General features: G+C 42.2%; 1 protein-coding gene across 2 annotated transcripts in view; it reads right to left on the bottom strand.

Moving 5' to 3' along the window:
- Positions 1–603: 603 nt before the first annotated feature.
- Positions 604–17,291, bottom strand: part of PRRX1 (paired related homeobox 1) — a 72,206-nt gene continuing 55,518 nt past the window's right edge. Inside the window, exons 3-5 of one of the 2 annotated variants that reach the window (XM_020814709.3) lie at positions 11,508–11,689; positions 6,106–6,174; positions 604–1,834 (exon numbers count right to left, since the gene is read on the bottom strand). In XM_020814709.3, the coding sequence (XP_020670368.1) occupies positions 6,123–6,174; positions 11,508–11,689 (234 nt within the window). In that variant the 3' untranslated portion in view covers positions 604–1,834; positions 6,106–6,122. The remainder of the gene's footprint in view (positions 1,835–6,105; positions 6,175–11,507; positions 11,690–17,291) is intronic. The other variant, XM_020814707.3, reaches the window with a different exon arrangement.

Below are 17,291 nucleotides of genomic sequence, written 5' to 3' on the forward strand. Positions count from 1 at the left end.
TTGGGCCTAGAACCGCAAAAGGGCCATTCAAATCTTGATCTAGTGTGGGCTGAACTCCTGGCATCAAGGACAGAAGGACTGGGAAAGGTCAAGTGCAACAGGGCAAAGCCCTTCACCTAACTTTACCTGTACCTTTGGAAAAAAGAGTGGCAGCAGCTGCAGTGTAAAGCCAGGCTGCCCTCAGGAGGCAGTGTCTTAGTTTTCCCGCGCTTACAGTAGAAGGCCCTTCTTTCCTAAGGAAATACTGAGAACTAGACATGTGATATCTTGTGTAAAAAGGATGTGCTTTTCTGCTGGGTTTTGACCTTGCAAGGAGGGGACAGAAGTGCAGCAGATCCATTCCTTTTCAAAAGACCATCTCTGCTTTTTGCCTGAACTGGTTGGGTGAGGGTGGAGAATGTGAACCCTCTGTTCTTGGGTGTTCTTTGAATTCAGGTGAGTGAACTCTTGGGATGTGTCACCTGAGGAAAAGTGTTTTTTTAATGGAGTACCCAACAATGCTACTGAAGGAAGGGGTACCTATCATGGAATACACCACATAGATCCTCCTCCACCACCACCACAGTCTGTTTAGAAGCTCTGCAATACCACTTACAACATGGATGCTCTCCGTTGATTTTATTTCATTTAATTAAAAAAAAGAAAACTCACAAAGCTTGCATGTATATCTTATATATATAAATATATACAGTATATATAAATCAAATGATTCTGGACATCATCAAATGTGGCATAAAACAGAAGGAGTAGCAAGAAAGTTAAATGGGACCACATCCACCATAGAGTTAGATACACCTAATCCCACTGAAATCAATGGAGTTAAATGTGCCTACATTGTCTGCTGGATTAGGTCTCCAACTTTTTCCAAAGCCATCAATTTGCACTACTTGTACCTGCAGATCTGGATTCTGCTCTTCTTCAGATTTTCCAAGATGTTTTAAGTACACACAGGTTATTGAGTATCAAGTGTACATTTTCATCATGAGGAATAATTAGCTGTGACTGGAAAGTTTGTGTATTTCTATGTCCGCAGAAACTGGTTCAAAATACTATTTTCATCTTTGTTTGTTTCTTCTTCTGCTGTTGCTGATGTAACAATACCAAGGAGTCTGGGGCAGAAAAACAGTTAGTGTACACACATTTTACAACTGGCTTCACCAGCTGAGAGCAGTACGACTCTGGGCAATAGACTTAAAAGCTTGGATACTGAAGCACCCAGCTATATACTGGTCACAACTTCAGATACAGTCCATTTGTGCTTTGGAATAATGGAAGCAATGTAAAATGTGTTCATCTTTTACTTCAGAAATCCTTCTTTAGAAGGTCTGTTAATAAAAGGAAGAGGTGGCCAACAGAGATGGAAATCATACATCAGGAAAACCAAGAGATTCAAGTACACAATTAATATAATTTGGTCTGCAGTCATTCCGTGGAGGAACAAGAGCATTGTATCCTTCCCTGAAGAAGCTCATGATATATTCAGCTAAAGCAGATCTGCTGGCACTTTAAAAGGCAGTATTTTGTGAAGGAGAGCAGAGTCAGTTTGGAAGCAATTTCCCATTAATTTGGATCCTGCTTTTATTTCCCATTTTGAGTTCTAATTTGGTCTGAACACATTGCAAAGCAAGAGAGCTGCCTCTTGGCATCTCGTTTTTCTCTTGTGGAGGAGGTTGATCTTGTTCATGGCTGTCTTTAGTTTACTGTTGGCACCTGGTTCCTCTGTAAACTGTATTCCTTTGCCTTCAGTCTCAGATTTGCAATGCTATTGGCCATATTCATGCCCTGAGCAGGGCTGGCATTGGTACAAGAAGCAGAATAAGAAGCCATGGCACTGCTGAAAGAGAGAGAAAGAGAAAAAAGAAATGTGGAGTCAGAACACATTCTTTTTCTAGTAGATTATGGTTTTCAATCATATAACAAAACATTAGGGTAGCCTGCTCTTTTGCTTTTTAAAGTACTAATTTCTTGAAGCACAGGAAACACAGGACAAAGGATGCTGGGAGCACAAAAATACGGCAGGGCACCAGATGAGGTGCCCCCAGCCTCTTTTTCACCACACCACCCCCAGCACTATCTGGTTTCACCACCACTTACAACAAACATGCCATCAAAATTAGGTAACACAATAACAAAAAAGGCTGCAAAAAAGCACAATTTCCCCTTTAAAACAAGTCATAGACAGTATATGTGCACCTTGTTTACAAGACGTTTTGTGCTTCTGGAAGCCTGCCAGAAATGTGAATGTATTTGAAATGAGGCATGTGAGAAGTGCAACATTTTTCTGAAGGAAAATGCAGTTTTTAAAATAGAAAAGTTATTTTTTCTTCTTCATATAACACTGGATTTTGCAATGTGATAGTGCTACCCTGAGCAGTGGCCCCCATGTTCTGAAGGGAGAATGTCCTTTGACCCCTGGAAATTGGTGGTTCTATAGTAGAGCAAAGTACTCTTGATAGGGGGCCCTTTTGAAAGAGCCATCCCTCAAGGAGGTAAGAGGGATGGCTTGTAGACAAAGGGCCTTTTCAGCAGCTGCCCCTAGACTATGGAATGCCCTCCCAACTGAAATTCGTTTGGTGCCGACGCTGATGACATTTCAGCGCCAGGTCAAAACCTTCCTGTTCCAGAAGGCTTTTAATTGAAATAACATCAACTGTGGGTCCTGATGGCAACTTTAATTGTATTTTAATCATTTTATCTTTTATTGTATTTTAATTGAATTTTAATTGTTGTAAGCCGCCCAGAGACCTTTGGGTAGAGTGGGCGGCATATAAGTTAAATAAATAAATAGTCAAAGAACATGCACCAGTAATACACATTTGCACCTCTGTATGCCAGTTATATGATGTCTGGATAGCACAATGTATTGGGTACTTGGCTGCAGAGCCATACATTGGGAGTATAATTTCCCACTTTACCTCCCAGTAGTACAGCCAGACTGTGTAACTTTATTATTATTAATAATTATGGCAATCATCCTTGATAATATTTCCAGGGTCTGAAGGGGGCATTTCCACACTCCTAGCCTGGAGTTGTGGCACACAAGGGTCAACAGAAGGTAGATCTCAATTTACTGATAGATTTTTAGGTTATTTCCTGACTTCCCCCAAGGAGTGGTTCCTTCTTCCACTCTTTCTAACTCAAATGGCTGAAAAACAGAAAGCCTGGTGGGAAACAAGCAGTGGATTGATATACGAAAGAGCTGTCAGTGTCCTGTTGGAATCAGAACACATTGCTTTAAGACATTCTTTCCTTCTGTCCATTCACTTCTATGTCACACACTGTGGAATTCTCAGTTCTTCTCTGTGAAGAATGTGGTCTTAGCATGTGGGGGGGGGGGACCTCAGTCCAACATTTCAGGTTGAATACACCACCACTGCTCCAGTCATGAGATACTTATAGTTCTAGTTATTTTTTTAAAAAAGTCAAAAAGACCCTGAAGTGCTAGATTTTCTTGCCTATAGGACAGACAAATCTTCTGTAGCATCTCCCAAGTTTTGAGGTGGAACATATTTTAGAAAATCAGCTTATTGTCTTTCCTCTTTTGGGATGTGGGTGGATGTAGGTCAGTATGGGATGCACAGTTGAAGCTAGGATTTGGGAGCACTGAAGGAACATACTCCACCTACTTGATTCCTTAAATAAACATTGCAAGTTTAAGTCATCTCTTCCTAGATATAATGACAGTGGAGGAAACTAACCACTGTAAGGGCCTTCTGGTGTTATTGCTAGAGACAGTAGGAGGAAGACTGCCCCATAAACAGAAGGCACCTAATTTAAATATGTATTTATTGGGTGGGGTACATGGTTAAACCATTGCCACTGTTTAAGACACATTGACAGATATTTCTTCTTACAGCAAACCTCTATATTGTTTTTTCTAGACAACCTCCTAGAAGAATAAGAAGAATGTAAAATTAAGGGAACTGTTTCCCCCCCCTTTTTTTTTCACTGCCTAACTTGATATGCGTAATTATTTCTACAGTTGATTTTATCTTCTTTGCATTTTGTTGACAACAGGGAAATCCTCTTGTGTTTACTGGTTTCATGAATGCCTGGTCTGGAAGAATTTTCTTACCATCCCAGATGTGTGGGGATAATTGTGGTCACTCAATAGTGAGAATGAGGCAAACTACACAGAGTTCGGATCAATATCACTGGTATCTCATGCCATTATCTTACTGCTGGATGTTCTTAGAAACAGGTTGAATGTGAAACTCCAGTGAGGCTGAGTTCAAACTAAGTCCTCATGAGAAGTCCAAAGAAAGAGGAATTATATGGACAATTGCTCTTGGACATTAGTATTTAATCTCTTCACAATGATTTACTTAATGGATAGCATGATCTTTGAAAACAAAGTTTTAAAAATAAAAATATATGCAAAGAACATGCAGCATACATGTTAATATGCAAATAACAAAAAAGATTACATTTGTTTCACCGAGTCACTAAATAAAAACCTAAGGAAACTCCAGGTTGGCCAAGCATGCAAACATTATTAACTATTCATCTTGCTCATCACCAGGAAGCCAGCTCTGTTCCCAGTGTACAGATAAGGGAAGCTCAGGTGGCTGAACTAGAATCTGAACACAGGTCTCTATCCAACACAGTAGCTTAATTTCCATTGGCCAACACCTTGTTTCTTATCAAAGTAAATTGCAATTAGAGTAGACCCATTTGAATCACTGAAACTTACAGAGGAATTGACTCACAGGTATACTTTAGTTTGATTTACTACACTAAGCAACAGGATTTTGGCTATTGTTTCACTTAAGACTACAGTCCTTCAATGCTTATCAAGGAGTAAGACCCACTCTGATGTATTTACTTCTATTTATAAAACTACAACACTAGGCTCCTAAGTATTAAATGGACTTCCTTCCATCCAAAAAGTCTTGTATTTTTGTCCTTATGTCAAATTTGTTAATGTAGGAAGGACACTACAACCAACTGAGGAGTATCTCAACCCAAACCATTAATATTCCTCCTACTATTCTCAGACAACTCTGGACATTTAGCCAAGATTGCCAACAAGACAAGGTGATAAATGTTGAATGTTGTGTGTCCCTCAAAGTAGCTGATGAGGAGTTAGTCAGATCTGACAGGGTCAAGAAACAATCAAGCATGAAAGCTTTAAGAGTTATGCAAGAGTGTAAGGCTCCTTTAGGTAAAGGTAAAGGTTCCCCTTGACAATTTTTGTCCAGTCATGTTCGACTCTAGGGGGCGGTGCTCATCCCCGTTTCCAAGCCACAGAGCCAGCGTTTTTGTCCGAAGACAATCTTCCGTGGTCACATGGCCAGTGCAACTTAGACACGGAACGCCGTTACCTTCCCACCGAAGTGGTACCTATTTATCTACTTGCATTTGAATGCTTTTGAACCGCTAGGTTGGCGGGAGCTGGGACAAGCGATGGGCGCTCACTCCGTCGCGTGGATTCGATCTTACGACTGCTTGGTTTTCTGACCCTGCAGCACAGGCTTCTGCAGTTTAGCCCACAGTGCCACCACATCCCTTTAAGGCTCCTTTAGGTTCATTCATATGACAACAATCTGTGGTTTTAGTTTAATAATGTAAAACAAAACAAAACATAGAGCTAAACTAGAAGTACTGTACTCAAAAGAGCAGCCTGATTCCTTTTCTCCTGGGACATCCTGTCTTTCCAGAGTGAGCAGACATTTCTTAAACTCTCTGTGGGCTGATATCTGTTGAGTATCTGTACAAGATGCAGAGTTGGATATGAACTGGAAATATCTATCAGCCCTGAGCAAATGCCAGAGGGCTGCTGTCCTGCAACTGGCTGTTTATGATACTTCCCCAAATCTCCTAATGCTTTAAATGGTGCAAATATTGTTGTATTATGTTGTGGTAATTAGTGGAAGTTGAAGGAAGGAGATGGTATAGCAAGACTCATGGACCAAAGACAGGCAGAGCCAACCCTCTCTTCCACAGCTCTTTCTTACATCCTATCATCTGATCCACACCCTGGCAAAGGTTCTGTGCAAAGGTGCCCTGGGGACTGAGCAGGACAACCTTAATCCTCCAGCCTTGTGTGGTACAGCCACACAGCTATGTTGCTTCTCCTCTAAGGACAACGTCCCAGAAAGTTACCTTTGTAGAGTCTTCTCTTAGAATCCACAAGGGACCTTCTCAACCAAACATCTTAGGAGGGATGAGGAGCTATTTTAGAAAGTATGAGAGGAGGGAGAAATAATAAGCCAAGTGAGTTCATCACATGCAGTATATTGTATCTAAGGAATTATCCACCATGATATTGGGGGTAACTTTACATCATGGTAGAAGTGGGACAGTCAGGTGGCATTCACATGTGATTATGTCCAACACTTCTAGCTGTAGCTACAGAGCATGGTAGAATTTTGATAGCATTTTAATTGTGTTTATTGAGGTGTACTGAAAGACTAGGCTGTGTAGAAAGCAGACAAAACTACTCAGCTGAAATTAAGAGCCTTTTCATCTAGCTTGTCAGGGATAGCTTTAATGTTAGCATGAAGCAAGTTTAAAAAAAGTTTAAGCTGAAGAATAGAGCTGTCTCCATCTGTGTGGCTTCTCCGTACAAGTGAAAGCCCGTGGGGGGGGGGAGTTCTTGATTGTGCCTAGATTCTCTGCACATAGAGGACACTCTCCTCTTCAGCTCTAGTCCTCCATGACAGCTAAGAGGGAAAAGACAGCACTTGCCTACTCTCTGTCTTCACGAGTTCTGTATTAACCCTTTTATTGAATATTTTAAGGGGCTTCTGACTTGCATAGACCATTATTCTGACTCACTTTATACTTTAAATCAGAGGCCACTCTTCATAATCTTAAAATCATCCCTAACACTTTTGATCTCTGTCCCTGTAATTAAAGAAACTGAGACATAGATAAAAGACACTGTGGAGCTACATCAAAAGACTGTTGCAAGGAAAGAATGATTTGTCAAATCTTTCGCATACTGAAAGCATTGTTGAAATGAAAATAGGCAATTTTGTATCAGTCTAATGGAACTGATTGCCCTCTTTTCCTCTGGTCTTCTCACAAGTCATGCTAAATGCTTTGTTTTGTATTTTAACATAAATTTTCTTACGAATGGGCTGTTGTTGTTGTTGCAATGGTTTAAGATCTGTTTCTTTGAATGGGAACAAGTACTCTCCCTTAGAGTCTGGTTGCACTAACGATGTATCTCAGATAACTCCTTTGGAGTTAATAAAAGTAATTTATAGCAACGCGGTAGTCACATGGTCTTAGAATTGTTGTGTGTGTCTCCTGGGGCAACTGCTCGTCCAGGCAGGGTTTTTTGTTTGTTTGTTGGCAAAAGCCTAACTTTCAATTTGCCTTCTTGTTTGGTATTCTTTTAAAATATAGGAACTTTCTTAAGTTCAAAGGATTATGTTTGAGGGTGGCAGATAAGGGTGGTTGCCAGTGGTGTGAGAGAATAAAACAATGATGATTAAGACTGGGAACAAGAATGACATCAGTCATCCACTACTCTTGAATCCTGGGTTTTGCTTATACAGTGGTGCCTCGCTTGACGACGTTAATTTGTTCCAGTGAAATCACTGTAGAGCGAAATCGTCATCAAATAAAATAAAAAAACCCATTGAAACGCATTAAAAACTGGTTAATGCGATCCAATGGGCGAAATACCTAATCGTCCAGCAAAGATCCTCCATAAGGCGGCCATTTTCTGATGCCTGTAGAGTGAAAAATCAGTCCTAAAAACAGCAGGGGGGCATTTTGCATAGCGGCAGCCATTCTGAAACCCGATGATCAGCTGTTGGAAAATCCTCGTAAAGCGAAAAATTGGTTCCCGAAGCAGGGAACCAATCGTCATTAAGCGAAAAAACCCCATTCAAACAAAAGCGATCACAAAACATCGTCGTGAAGCGGATTTGTTGTTATATGGGTAATCATTAAGCGGGGCACCACTGTAATGTGGAAGTAACTGGAGAAGCAGCTAATAGATACAAAGAAAGTGCTGGTGTTGTGAAGTAACGCTGAACTACTTTGGAGGGGGTACTTTCATCAAGATACCCAGTGTAGAGCAGTGGACAGAGTGACAGACAAAGACTCAGGAGGCCTGGGTTCAAATCTCTACTCAGCCACAGAGACACACTGGGAGTGTCAAACTAGTAATGCTACTCCTTAAATATTTCACTTACCTTGGAAGGCCTATTAGGGTCACTGTAAGTTGATTCTAACTTGACAGTACACAACAACCTCTTCCATAAAAGACAGGCATTTAAAATTAAAGATGGCATGTAGGTTAGCATTTTTTTTTCAGAACTAAAACTGAAAACCAATTTCTTGATTCTTCAGCTATTCGCTAATTGACTAGTATTGTACAATTGACTAATAGGGAACTCACTGTCCTGACTGTAATAGCTTCATTTGGTGATGACAGCACTGAGTTGATTCTGATTGATTTTTAATGTCCCAACTTTTGAACTGACAGGCTACATTTCAGGTGAAAGCAAGACAGCATGGCTGGTGGGCATTTAAGTATTTGTTTTATTTTGTTTTTGTTTTTCACAGACAAGGACCAGGAACTGAAATAGCTTCTCAGCTGTGAAGATGGTAAAGAATTTCCTTTTTTGAAAAAATTAAAATAATGTTTATTTTAAAGACATACAGTACTATACTAAGTAATTGGTGCATATTTAACTTCCTGGTGGCACTGCACTAGGATATTTAATTTCTGGTAAAAAAAATTAGTGTAATTGGAATATAACATCACAAAGGATAATTGTAACTCAAAATTCGGACGAATGAATTTAATTTTGGACTCTAATGCATCATCACACCACAAGGAATTAATAATCTTTCAATGTGTAGCAGTTAGAGATGGGCACGAATATAAAAATGAACCAGGAAGCTTGTCAAAAATTGCTTGTTTGTTGATTTGGGTTGGTTTGGGTTCATCCAAACTGGAGAATCTGAACTTTCCTGAACCAATGAACTTTCACCTTGACACATGGCAAACCTATTAACACGTAATAGCCAGAAAGTTCTATCCTCAACTATCCTGCTCTCTTGTAAACTCAAGCCAGTGAATTCCTTGATAAAATCAATGTATCTCTTACTTGGTCTTCCTTTTTTTTCCCCTGCTGCCTTCAGCATTTCTTAGCAAAATTGTCTTTTCCAGAGAATCCTCTCTTCTCATAGTACATTCAAAGTTTGTCATTTTTGCCAATAGAGATAGTTCAAGGTCCATTTGTTCTAGAACCCACTTGCTCATCTTTGTAGCACTTCAGGATATCCACAAAGCTCTTCTCCACCATCATATTTCAAAAGAATAGTTTTCCCCTCTCACCTTTCTTCACTCTCTTACTTTCACACTTCTACATAGTGATTGAAAATACAAGAATGTGGATTATCTTGGCCTGGGTCTCCAGTGACACACCCTTGCACTTGATGATCTTTTCTAATTCCTCCATTGCTGCTCTTCAGAGTCTCAAGTCTTCTTCTGATTTCTTGGCTGCAGCCTCCATTTGGATTGATGATTGAACCAAGGTATACAAAATCATTAACATTTTCAATTTCTTTATGGTCACATGTGCTGAAAATGAACCAAAATGGGACAATCCTATTCTGCACCTAAACAGAGTAGTCCCTAACAAGGACTGTATAAGGTACAGTGGTGCCTCGCATAGCGAGGTTAATCCGTTCCGGATTAACCTTCGCTATGCTGAAGCATCGCTGAACGGGGCAGCGATTTCCATTGGAACGCATTAAACATCGTTTAATGCGTTCCAAATAGGCCAAATACTCACCGTTCAGCGAAGCTTCAGGATGGCCGGCAGCCATTTTCGCGCCCTCGCCTCGCTTAACGAGGGCGCGAAAACGCTGCGCGCGGCCATTTTGGGCCATTTCCCGGCTTCCGGCGGCCATTTTGGCCGCCGAACAGCTGATCGTCGGGGTTCATTTTGCGAAGATCGGTAAGCGAAACGCTTACCGGTCTTCGCAAAGCGAATTTTTCCCCATTAAAAAAACGTTCAGCGATCGCATTAGCGATCCGAAAAAACGGATCGCTATGCGATTTCATCATTATACGGTGCGCTCGTTAAGCGAGGCACCACTGTATAGGCAGAAATGCTTTGGGACCATGTTGGTTCATGTTGGCACTCGTGTTGTGTAGTTACAGGGGAAAAGAGGTGAACCAGCCCATCCCCAGAGCAGAACAAACAGTAGGACAAAGGCCCACTTTGTCACGTCCACAGATGTATTTTGTTAAAATTGGATCCCTTTGATTCAGTATTGTACTGAATCATACAGATTCTTTCAGTGATCCTCAAGCTCCCATGTTATAAAGAGATGTGCTAATATAGTTTGGCAATATAATCTGATATTCTTAACTTTAAAATTACTTGTTGGAGAACCCATTTCTATCAAGACTGCCTAAATTCACAGAGATGAGAAGTTTAGTGAGTATTCTTTCCATCCTCGATGGGTGTAGGTGGAAGTTATGTGTGAAGGACTGGACTCGATGTGCTTGAAATGCAAGGGTGGCAAAGTGTGACCTTCCAGATATTTTTGGAGTACACTTATGCCTTAACCAGCATAACCAGGGGTGTGTAAAATGCTTGGAGCTGCCATCCAGCAACACCTGAAGGCTGTAATTTGACGTCCTGTGTTAAACCATAATAGTTTCTCAAGCAAGAGTCTCTTTGCCCAGAATGTGTTATTCCAATGAGAAATAGCCATTTTAATCAGGTTATGCATAATAGAGCAGAGCTTCATTCTGGCTATAAGCAAAAGCACATAGTGTTGCTGACTTTTCCATCCAGAGTTCCATTTTTTTCACGTGCCTTTTCTACGTGCTTGGTTTTCTAGAAGTGACTGAAAAGTCTACAAAGCCTCAACAGAACCAGTTTGCTAGAAATTAATCCCTTCCCAACACAGACAGCATCTTCTTCCATTTGTAACCTTCCCATGCTTTCCTAGTTTCTTCCACCTTTTTTCTTATTACAAGAGATCCATCAAGGGGGAAAGATGGAACAGCTGCACAATGCCTTTGTTCTGATAATGCTAGTGGCATTCTATGTGAAAGCATTCAAAGTTTGTGAGTCATGGCTTCCTTCCGCAAATCCTGGGAGTTGTAGTTTAATGAAGTTGGAATAAATTCTGCCAGAGATTCCCCACTCATGGAACTAATCTTCTCTGAAGAGATATACTTGACAACTAGTGTCAGCAGTTTGACATTTAAACTATTCAGTTCATTCAGTTTGACAGTTTATTTAGAAGTGAATTCTGCTGTTTTATGGAAATTATTTATGGTCCTTGGCAAGTGTGCAAAATTAAGTTTGTACCTACATATATTTGCAGCGTTGCCCACAAAGGATCAATTAGATCAGATCAGAACAGTCCTGAATGGTTTTCATTTTAACAGATGTGGAGCTAGAAGGGCAAAGGAGAATCCCGATGAGCCATGTCTTTATTTAAATGTCACCAGATTATTCACCTAGCACAAGAGAAGAAAGTTGGTAGAAGAAGGGAGAGACATTGTTAATAGTCACCTGTAAGGAGAGGTTGCCCCCCAGGAGAGATAGTCAGTGGGCCTTGGAGCTGGTCGAGGTACAATTGGCTGCTCCACTGCAGTCACATCCCCAGAGTAGGACTTGAGGAGCGATGCATTCTTGTTGGCCAGCATGGCTCTCTCATTCCTGCGGAATTTAGCCCGCCTGTTCTGGAACCAGACCTAGGAAGGAAGGAAGGAAGCCCAAACTCATCAATGTCTGCTCTCAGAGATCACTGTGTATAAGTCCCAGCAACCCCCCTCCTTGAATAGCTAGTTTTCTTATTTGTTTCATCCATTAATCACAAAAGGGAGAAAAAGAGGCTCCATTAGGAAATAAAAGGTTCAAAATAAGATCAAATATTGACAGAAAAATAACACCACAGAAATCCTGCTTAGGGTGACATACTGTGCAACTGTTACTCCATTTAATTATAAGCAATATGCAACCATGAACAAACATGCAAATTGATTGATTGATTGATTGATTGATTGATTGATTGATTGATTGATTATTTACTTATTTACTTATTTACTTATTTACTTATTTACTTATTTACTTATTTAATACCTTGCCCATCTAGACCGAAGTCTACTCTGGATGGCGAACAACAAATAATGATAAAATAAAATAAGACAGCAACATTAATACAATTGAAGATGGCGAAATAAATTAGGTATTGACAGGAGGGAAGGCCTGCCTAAAGAGCTAGGTCTTGAGTTTGCTCTTAAAAACACTTAGCGAGGGAGCCAGATAAATTTTTGGAGGGAGATTGGTCCTGAGGCGAGGGGCCACTGCTGAGAAGGCTAACTTTCTTGTTCTTTCTCTTTGGGCCTCCCTCGGCACTAGGCCCCTCAACCGCCCATCCTGGCTAAAGTGAGTGATTTGGGTTGATCTAGGTGGGAGGAGGCATTCCACTAGATATTGAGGTCCTAAGCCGTTTAGGGCTTTATATGTCATCATTAGTACTTTGAAATCAACATGGAAACAAAGGGCAGCCAATGCAAAGCAGCCAGAATAGGGGAGATATGTGGATGTTTTCTCACCCCAGCAAGAAGTCTGGCCGCTGCATTCTGCACCATTTGAAGCTTCTGCATCAATCTCAAAGGTAGCCCCATTTAGAGTGCATTACAGTAGTCTAATCTCGAGACTACAAGCGCATGGACCAGAGCGATGAGGGCCCCCACATCAAGATAGGAATGCAGCTGGGCAATCCGCCAGAGATGGAAGTAGGCTGTGTGGACCAATGACACTACCTGGATTTCCATGGCAAGCGCTGGATCCAGATGGACCCCCAAGCTGTGAACCTCACCCTTTGTAGTGAGAGTCACTCCCACAAAAGAGATGGAGTTTCCCAAACCACCAATATGTCAGGGCCACCCACTCTCAGGACGTCCGTCTTGTCCGGGTTCAGCCTCAGACCATTCACCTGCATCCATTTCAATATGGCCTCCAGACAGTGCTGAAGGGACGAAACGTTATCCACTGTTGTATTCGCGAAGGCTTTCACGGCCGGGATGTAATGGTTGTTGTGGGTTTTTCGGGCCCTTTGGCTGTGTTCTGAAGGTTGTTCTTCTGGATGTTTCGCTTGTCTCTGTGGCTGGCATCTTCAGAGAACTGGAGTAGGAATGGAGCATGGACAGAGTTCCTACTCCAGTCCTCTGAAGATGCTGGCCACAGAAACTGGCAAAACGTCAGGAAGAACAACCTTTAGAACACGGCCAAAGAGCCTGAAAAACCCATAACAAAGCATCCACTGTTGTTGGGGAAAAGGAGATGTAGAGCTGGGTGTCTTCAGCATACCTGTGACCTGACCCAGCAGCCTTATATAGACATTAAACAGCATTGGGGAGATAATTGAGCCTTGTGGGGCCCCACAACTAAGGTTCCATGGAGCTGATACACTCTCCCCAAGTTGTAGTCTCTGGGGACAGTCCTCCAAGAAGGATCGGAGCCAGGCAAGTGCCACACCGATTCCCAGCTCGGAGAGCCTACCCAGGAGGATACCGTGGCCAATGGTATCAAAGGCAGCTGAGATATCAGGAAGGACCAACACAGACATTTTGACCCTGTCGGCCTCCCTCAGCAGGTCATCAAATAGGGTTACCAATGCCATTTCCATACCGTGGTGTGGCCTGAAGCTCAACTGAAATGGATCCAGGGTGCTGGTTTTATCCAGAAGGGCCTGGAGCTGGTCAACCACCACCCTCTCTACCACTTTGTTGAGGAAAGAAACATTGGCGACGGGCCTGTAATTGCCAATGTTGTCCACTGCCAAACCTGGTTTCTTCCTAATGGGCCTAATGCGTGTTTCCTGGAGAGACACATTAATTATTGCAGTGGCCCATTCAGTTGTTATAGGCCTGGCTGCTTTGATTAGCCAAGCCAGACAAGGGTCAAGGAAGGAGATGGTGGCATGACAGCGGTCAAGTGGTTTGTCCACCATATCTGACATCACAGGCTGAAAGAGATTGAGTCTCATCAGGTAAGGTGGAGTGCTGGCTGTCTCTGTTCAACCTACTGTGTTCAAAAAAGGAGAAAGATCCCGGCAGATTGCCTCCACTTTAGATTTTAAAAATGTTGCAAATTGGTCAGGTGAAATACTAGTAGGAGGCCTATCACTTAGACCAATTCCGGATAGATTGCAGACTATACAGAAAAGTTCCACCTGCTGATTTGAAGTTTCACTTATCCGGACAGCGAAGTGAGCTCCACTGGCAGCCCTTACACTGGTAAGGTAAAGGTTAGTCACAATCCTGAGAGCTTTCCAATTATAATCCATCAGGTTATGTCTCCACTTGCACTCTAGCCTTCTCCTACTTTGCTTCATAGCTCATAGCTGCTGGTTAAACCAGGGTCCTGAATGAGTTCTGCAACAGAGAGGATGTTTAGGTGCGATCGTGTCAACAGCCCTGGTAGCGGCGGCAAGCCAGCCATCAACCAGAGCCTCGGCAGGAGCGTCAGTCAGATCAGCCGGAATCCCTCTCATGGAGTCCTAGAATCCTATAGTAACTTTTGAGGGCAGATCATTAAAATACGTCCTTGTTCCCTGTGCAGCAAGGACCCCAGATTATAATCCACCATATGTAAAAGAAATTAGATCTGTTACTGTTTCACACAAGGCCACCAAGGTGAAGACCAGCTTGGTTCAAATGAACTTTTTTACCACCCAGAGCAACTGATTACTGTTCACTAGGACCTTGGTACACAGGTCCAAGACCCCACTTGGTAGACTACAAAGCAAGGCTAGCTTGCTTTATTTTGATACATATGACCATCTAAAGACATCTTCTTTCAGTAAAACTATTGTCCAGAATCTGAAACCAAGTAAGTGCCCCACAGTTTTGTTATGATCTTGTAATTTGAATCCATTGCTTTGGGGTTGCAGTAAACAAATTTGTTTTGTATTTATTTTATTATTTCATTTATTTAAAATATTTTTAACCTGCCTTTCTCCTTAAAAAGGCCCCAAGGTGGCTTATAACAATTAAATGGCAGTATTTAAGTTAGCAACAATGAGTATAAAATACCAAAAGGATCAATGAATAGAATACCAAAAAACAGAAGTAACACCAAAACACATTCAATCCAGTAAGATACAACAATGCATTTAAGAAAACCCACTTAGCAGCCATTCACTTAGGGAAAGCTTGCCTGAAAAGGAAAGTCTTTGTTTGTGGAAAAACAGTAAAGACAGGACCAGTTTAGCCTCTTGCTGGAGGGACTTTCAAAGTCTGGGAGCAGAAACAGAGAAAGCCCCAATGAACTCCACCATTCTTAGGGACTGGTTTCCACAACGTTTACCACTTTGATAATCTTTTTCTAGACTAGAGACGGGCATGAACTTAACATCAAACCAAGTAAATTCATCAAAATCACTAGTTCGTTGATTTGGGTTGAGTTCATCCGAACTGGAGAACCCAAACTGACCGGAACCTCAAATGTTTTAAGTGATTTCCTGAATCTCCTGGTTTGTTGCCTCCACCCCACCCCCGCAGCCCTCCCTCTGTCCCCTTTCCACTGCCACCGTTGCCTCCCTGCCTTGTCTTGCCACTGTCACTACCATCCTTGGAGACAGTGACCTGGCTTCCCTTCCAGGAGCCGGGTCTGCCATCTCTGCTCATGTGCCTGCCTATCAGCTGAGAGGCAGGTGCACACACAGAGGCAGCTGATGAGGGGCTGGCAGGGCTGCCTATAAAAGAAAAAAGAAAAAGAAACTGGCTGCCTCAGCTGAGAGGCAGGCTCAGCTGAGGCAGTCAAGCCTCTCTTTTTTTGCCTGTGGGAGCAAGCCAGGTTGCTTTTCAAGGTGATGGCAGCAGAAAAGGAGGTAGTAGTAGTAAAAGGTAGGGAGAGAATGTGGGCAATGGGAAGGAGTGGGGGCAGAGGGAAAGTGATTTCGGTGTCTAGGTGCAGTGTGGTGTTTTATTAGTTCGACAAACCAATTTCTGGTGTGTTCAGCAAAGATTCAGAAAATCGTGGTTCAGGAATTTTGATGACCCATGAACCAAGATGAACCGCCATTTGGCGGGTTCATGCTCATCTCTACTCTAGACACATTCCATCTTATCATCTTGCCATTCTTAAACTGTGGTGGTCAGAGATGGGTCCAGTGTACCGTGGGAGGTCTTGCCAAAGCAGAACAAAGTGGTAGTATTATTTCTCTTGATTTGGACACTATGCTTCTTTCAATGAAGCCTAGTATTACATTTACTTTTTTTGGTTGCTGCTGCATCCCATTATTGACTTAAGTATACTTTATGACTTACCAAACAACTTTCTCTCATTCTATATTTCTCTCATTCTTATTTTTCCTGCCTAAATTTAGAACATTACATTTTCCCCACTGAAATTGACGTGACGGTTCCCCCCCCCCAGTTATCCAATCTGTTAAGGTCATCTTGATACAGAAACAGTTTTCTGATATATTAGCTAACCCTCCCAGCTTGATGTCATCTTCCACACCCTCAAAAAGTCATTTATAAAGATCTCGAACAGCATCAGGTCCAGGAGAGAACTCTTTGGAACCCTACTAGTCATTTCTCTCCAGAACGACTAAGCACCATTGGTTACAGACTGTCAACTGTCCAACACCTGCACCATCCAGCCATAAAGCCCACCTAACAGTAGCAGCCTCTAGTCCACATTTTGGCTAAAAAAATATAATGAGGGACTTCGAATAAAATCAAGTTACCCTACCTTGCTGGAATAAAGTCACCTTGCATCTATGGGATTTCCATCATCTATTAAATTTACAACCCTATCCAGGGTGTGTGTGTGTGTGTGTGTGTGTGTAAATCTGGTATATCATCTTTCCTTTCCCTTCCTTTCCTCATAGAGGCCATGCTGGCTTTTAGTGATCCCTGTGTTCTTTTCTAAATGCTCACAGACCAACTGTTTAATGTTCTGCTCTAGAACCTGCACCAGTCAGTATTTGCCCAGAGCCTCTTATCCCCCCTTTCAAAGCTGCCATACCTTCTCTTCTAGCTGGGCAATTAGCTTGTACTTGGCTACAGATGTAGGTTTCTATATCCTCGGGCATGAAAACAAGTGTGCCACAGGCATTACAGTTCACTGCAAAGCTCCTTTGAGGTCTGCCTCTCTTGTCCTGTGCAGGTGCTGAAGAAACAACTCAGCTTGCCTTCCCTTCAAATTCCCCCACTCGATGCCCATGAAGATGCCCTGTTTACTCACCCTGCTCACAAGCTGCTGCTCACAAGCCTGCAGGGAGCCTGCAGGTGCAGAGTCAGAGCTGGCAGCTGCTAGCTCCTTCCTCAGCCCAGAGAG

Source organism: Pogona vitticeps, chromosome 4 (genome assembly GCF_051106095.1).
Source record: "Pogona vitticeps strain Pit_001003342236 chromosome 4, PviZW2.1, whole genome shotgun sequence".
NCBI lineage: Eukaryota > Metazoa > Chordata > Lepidosauria > Squamata > Agamidae > Pogona > Pogona vitticeps.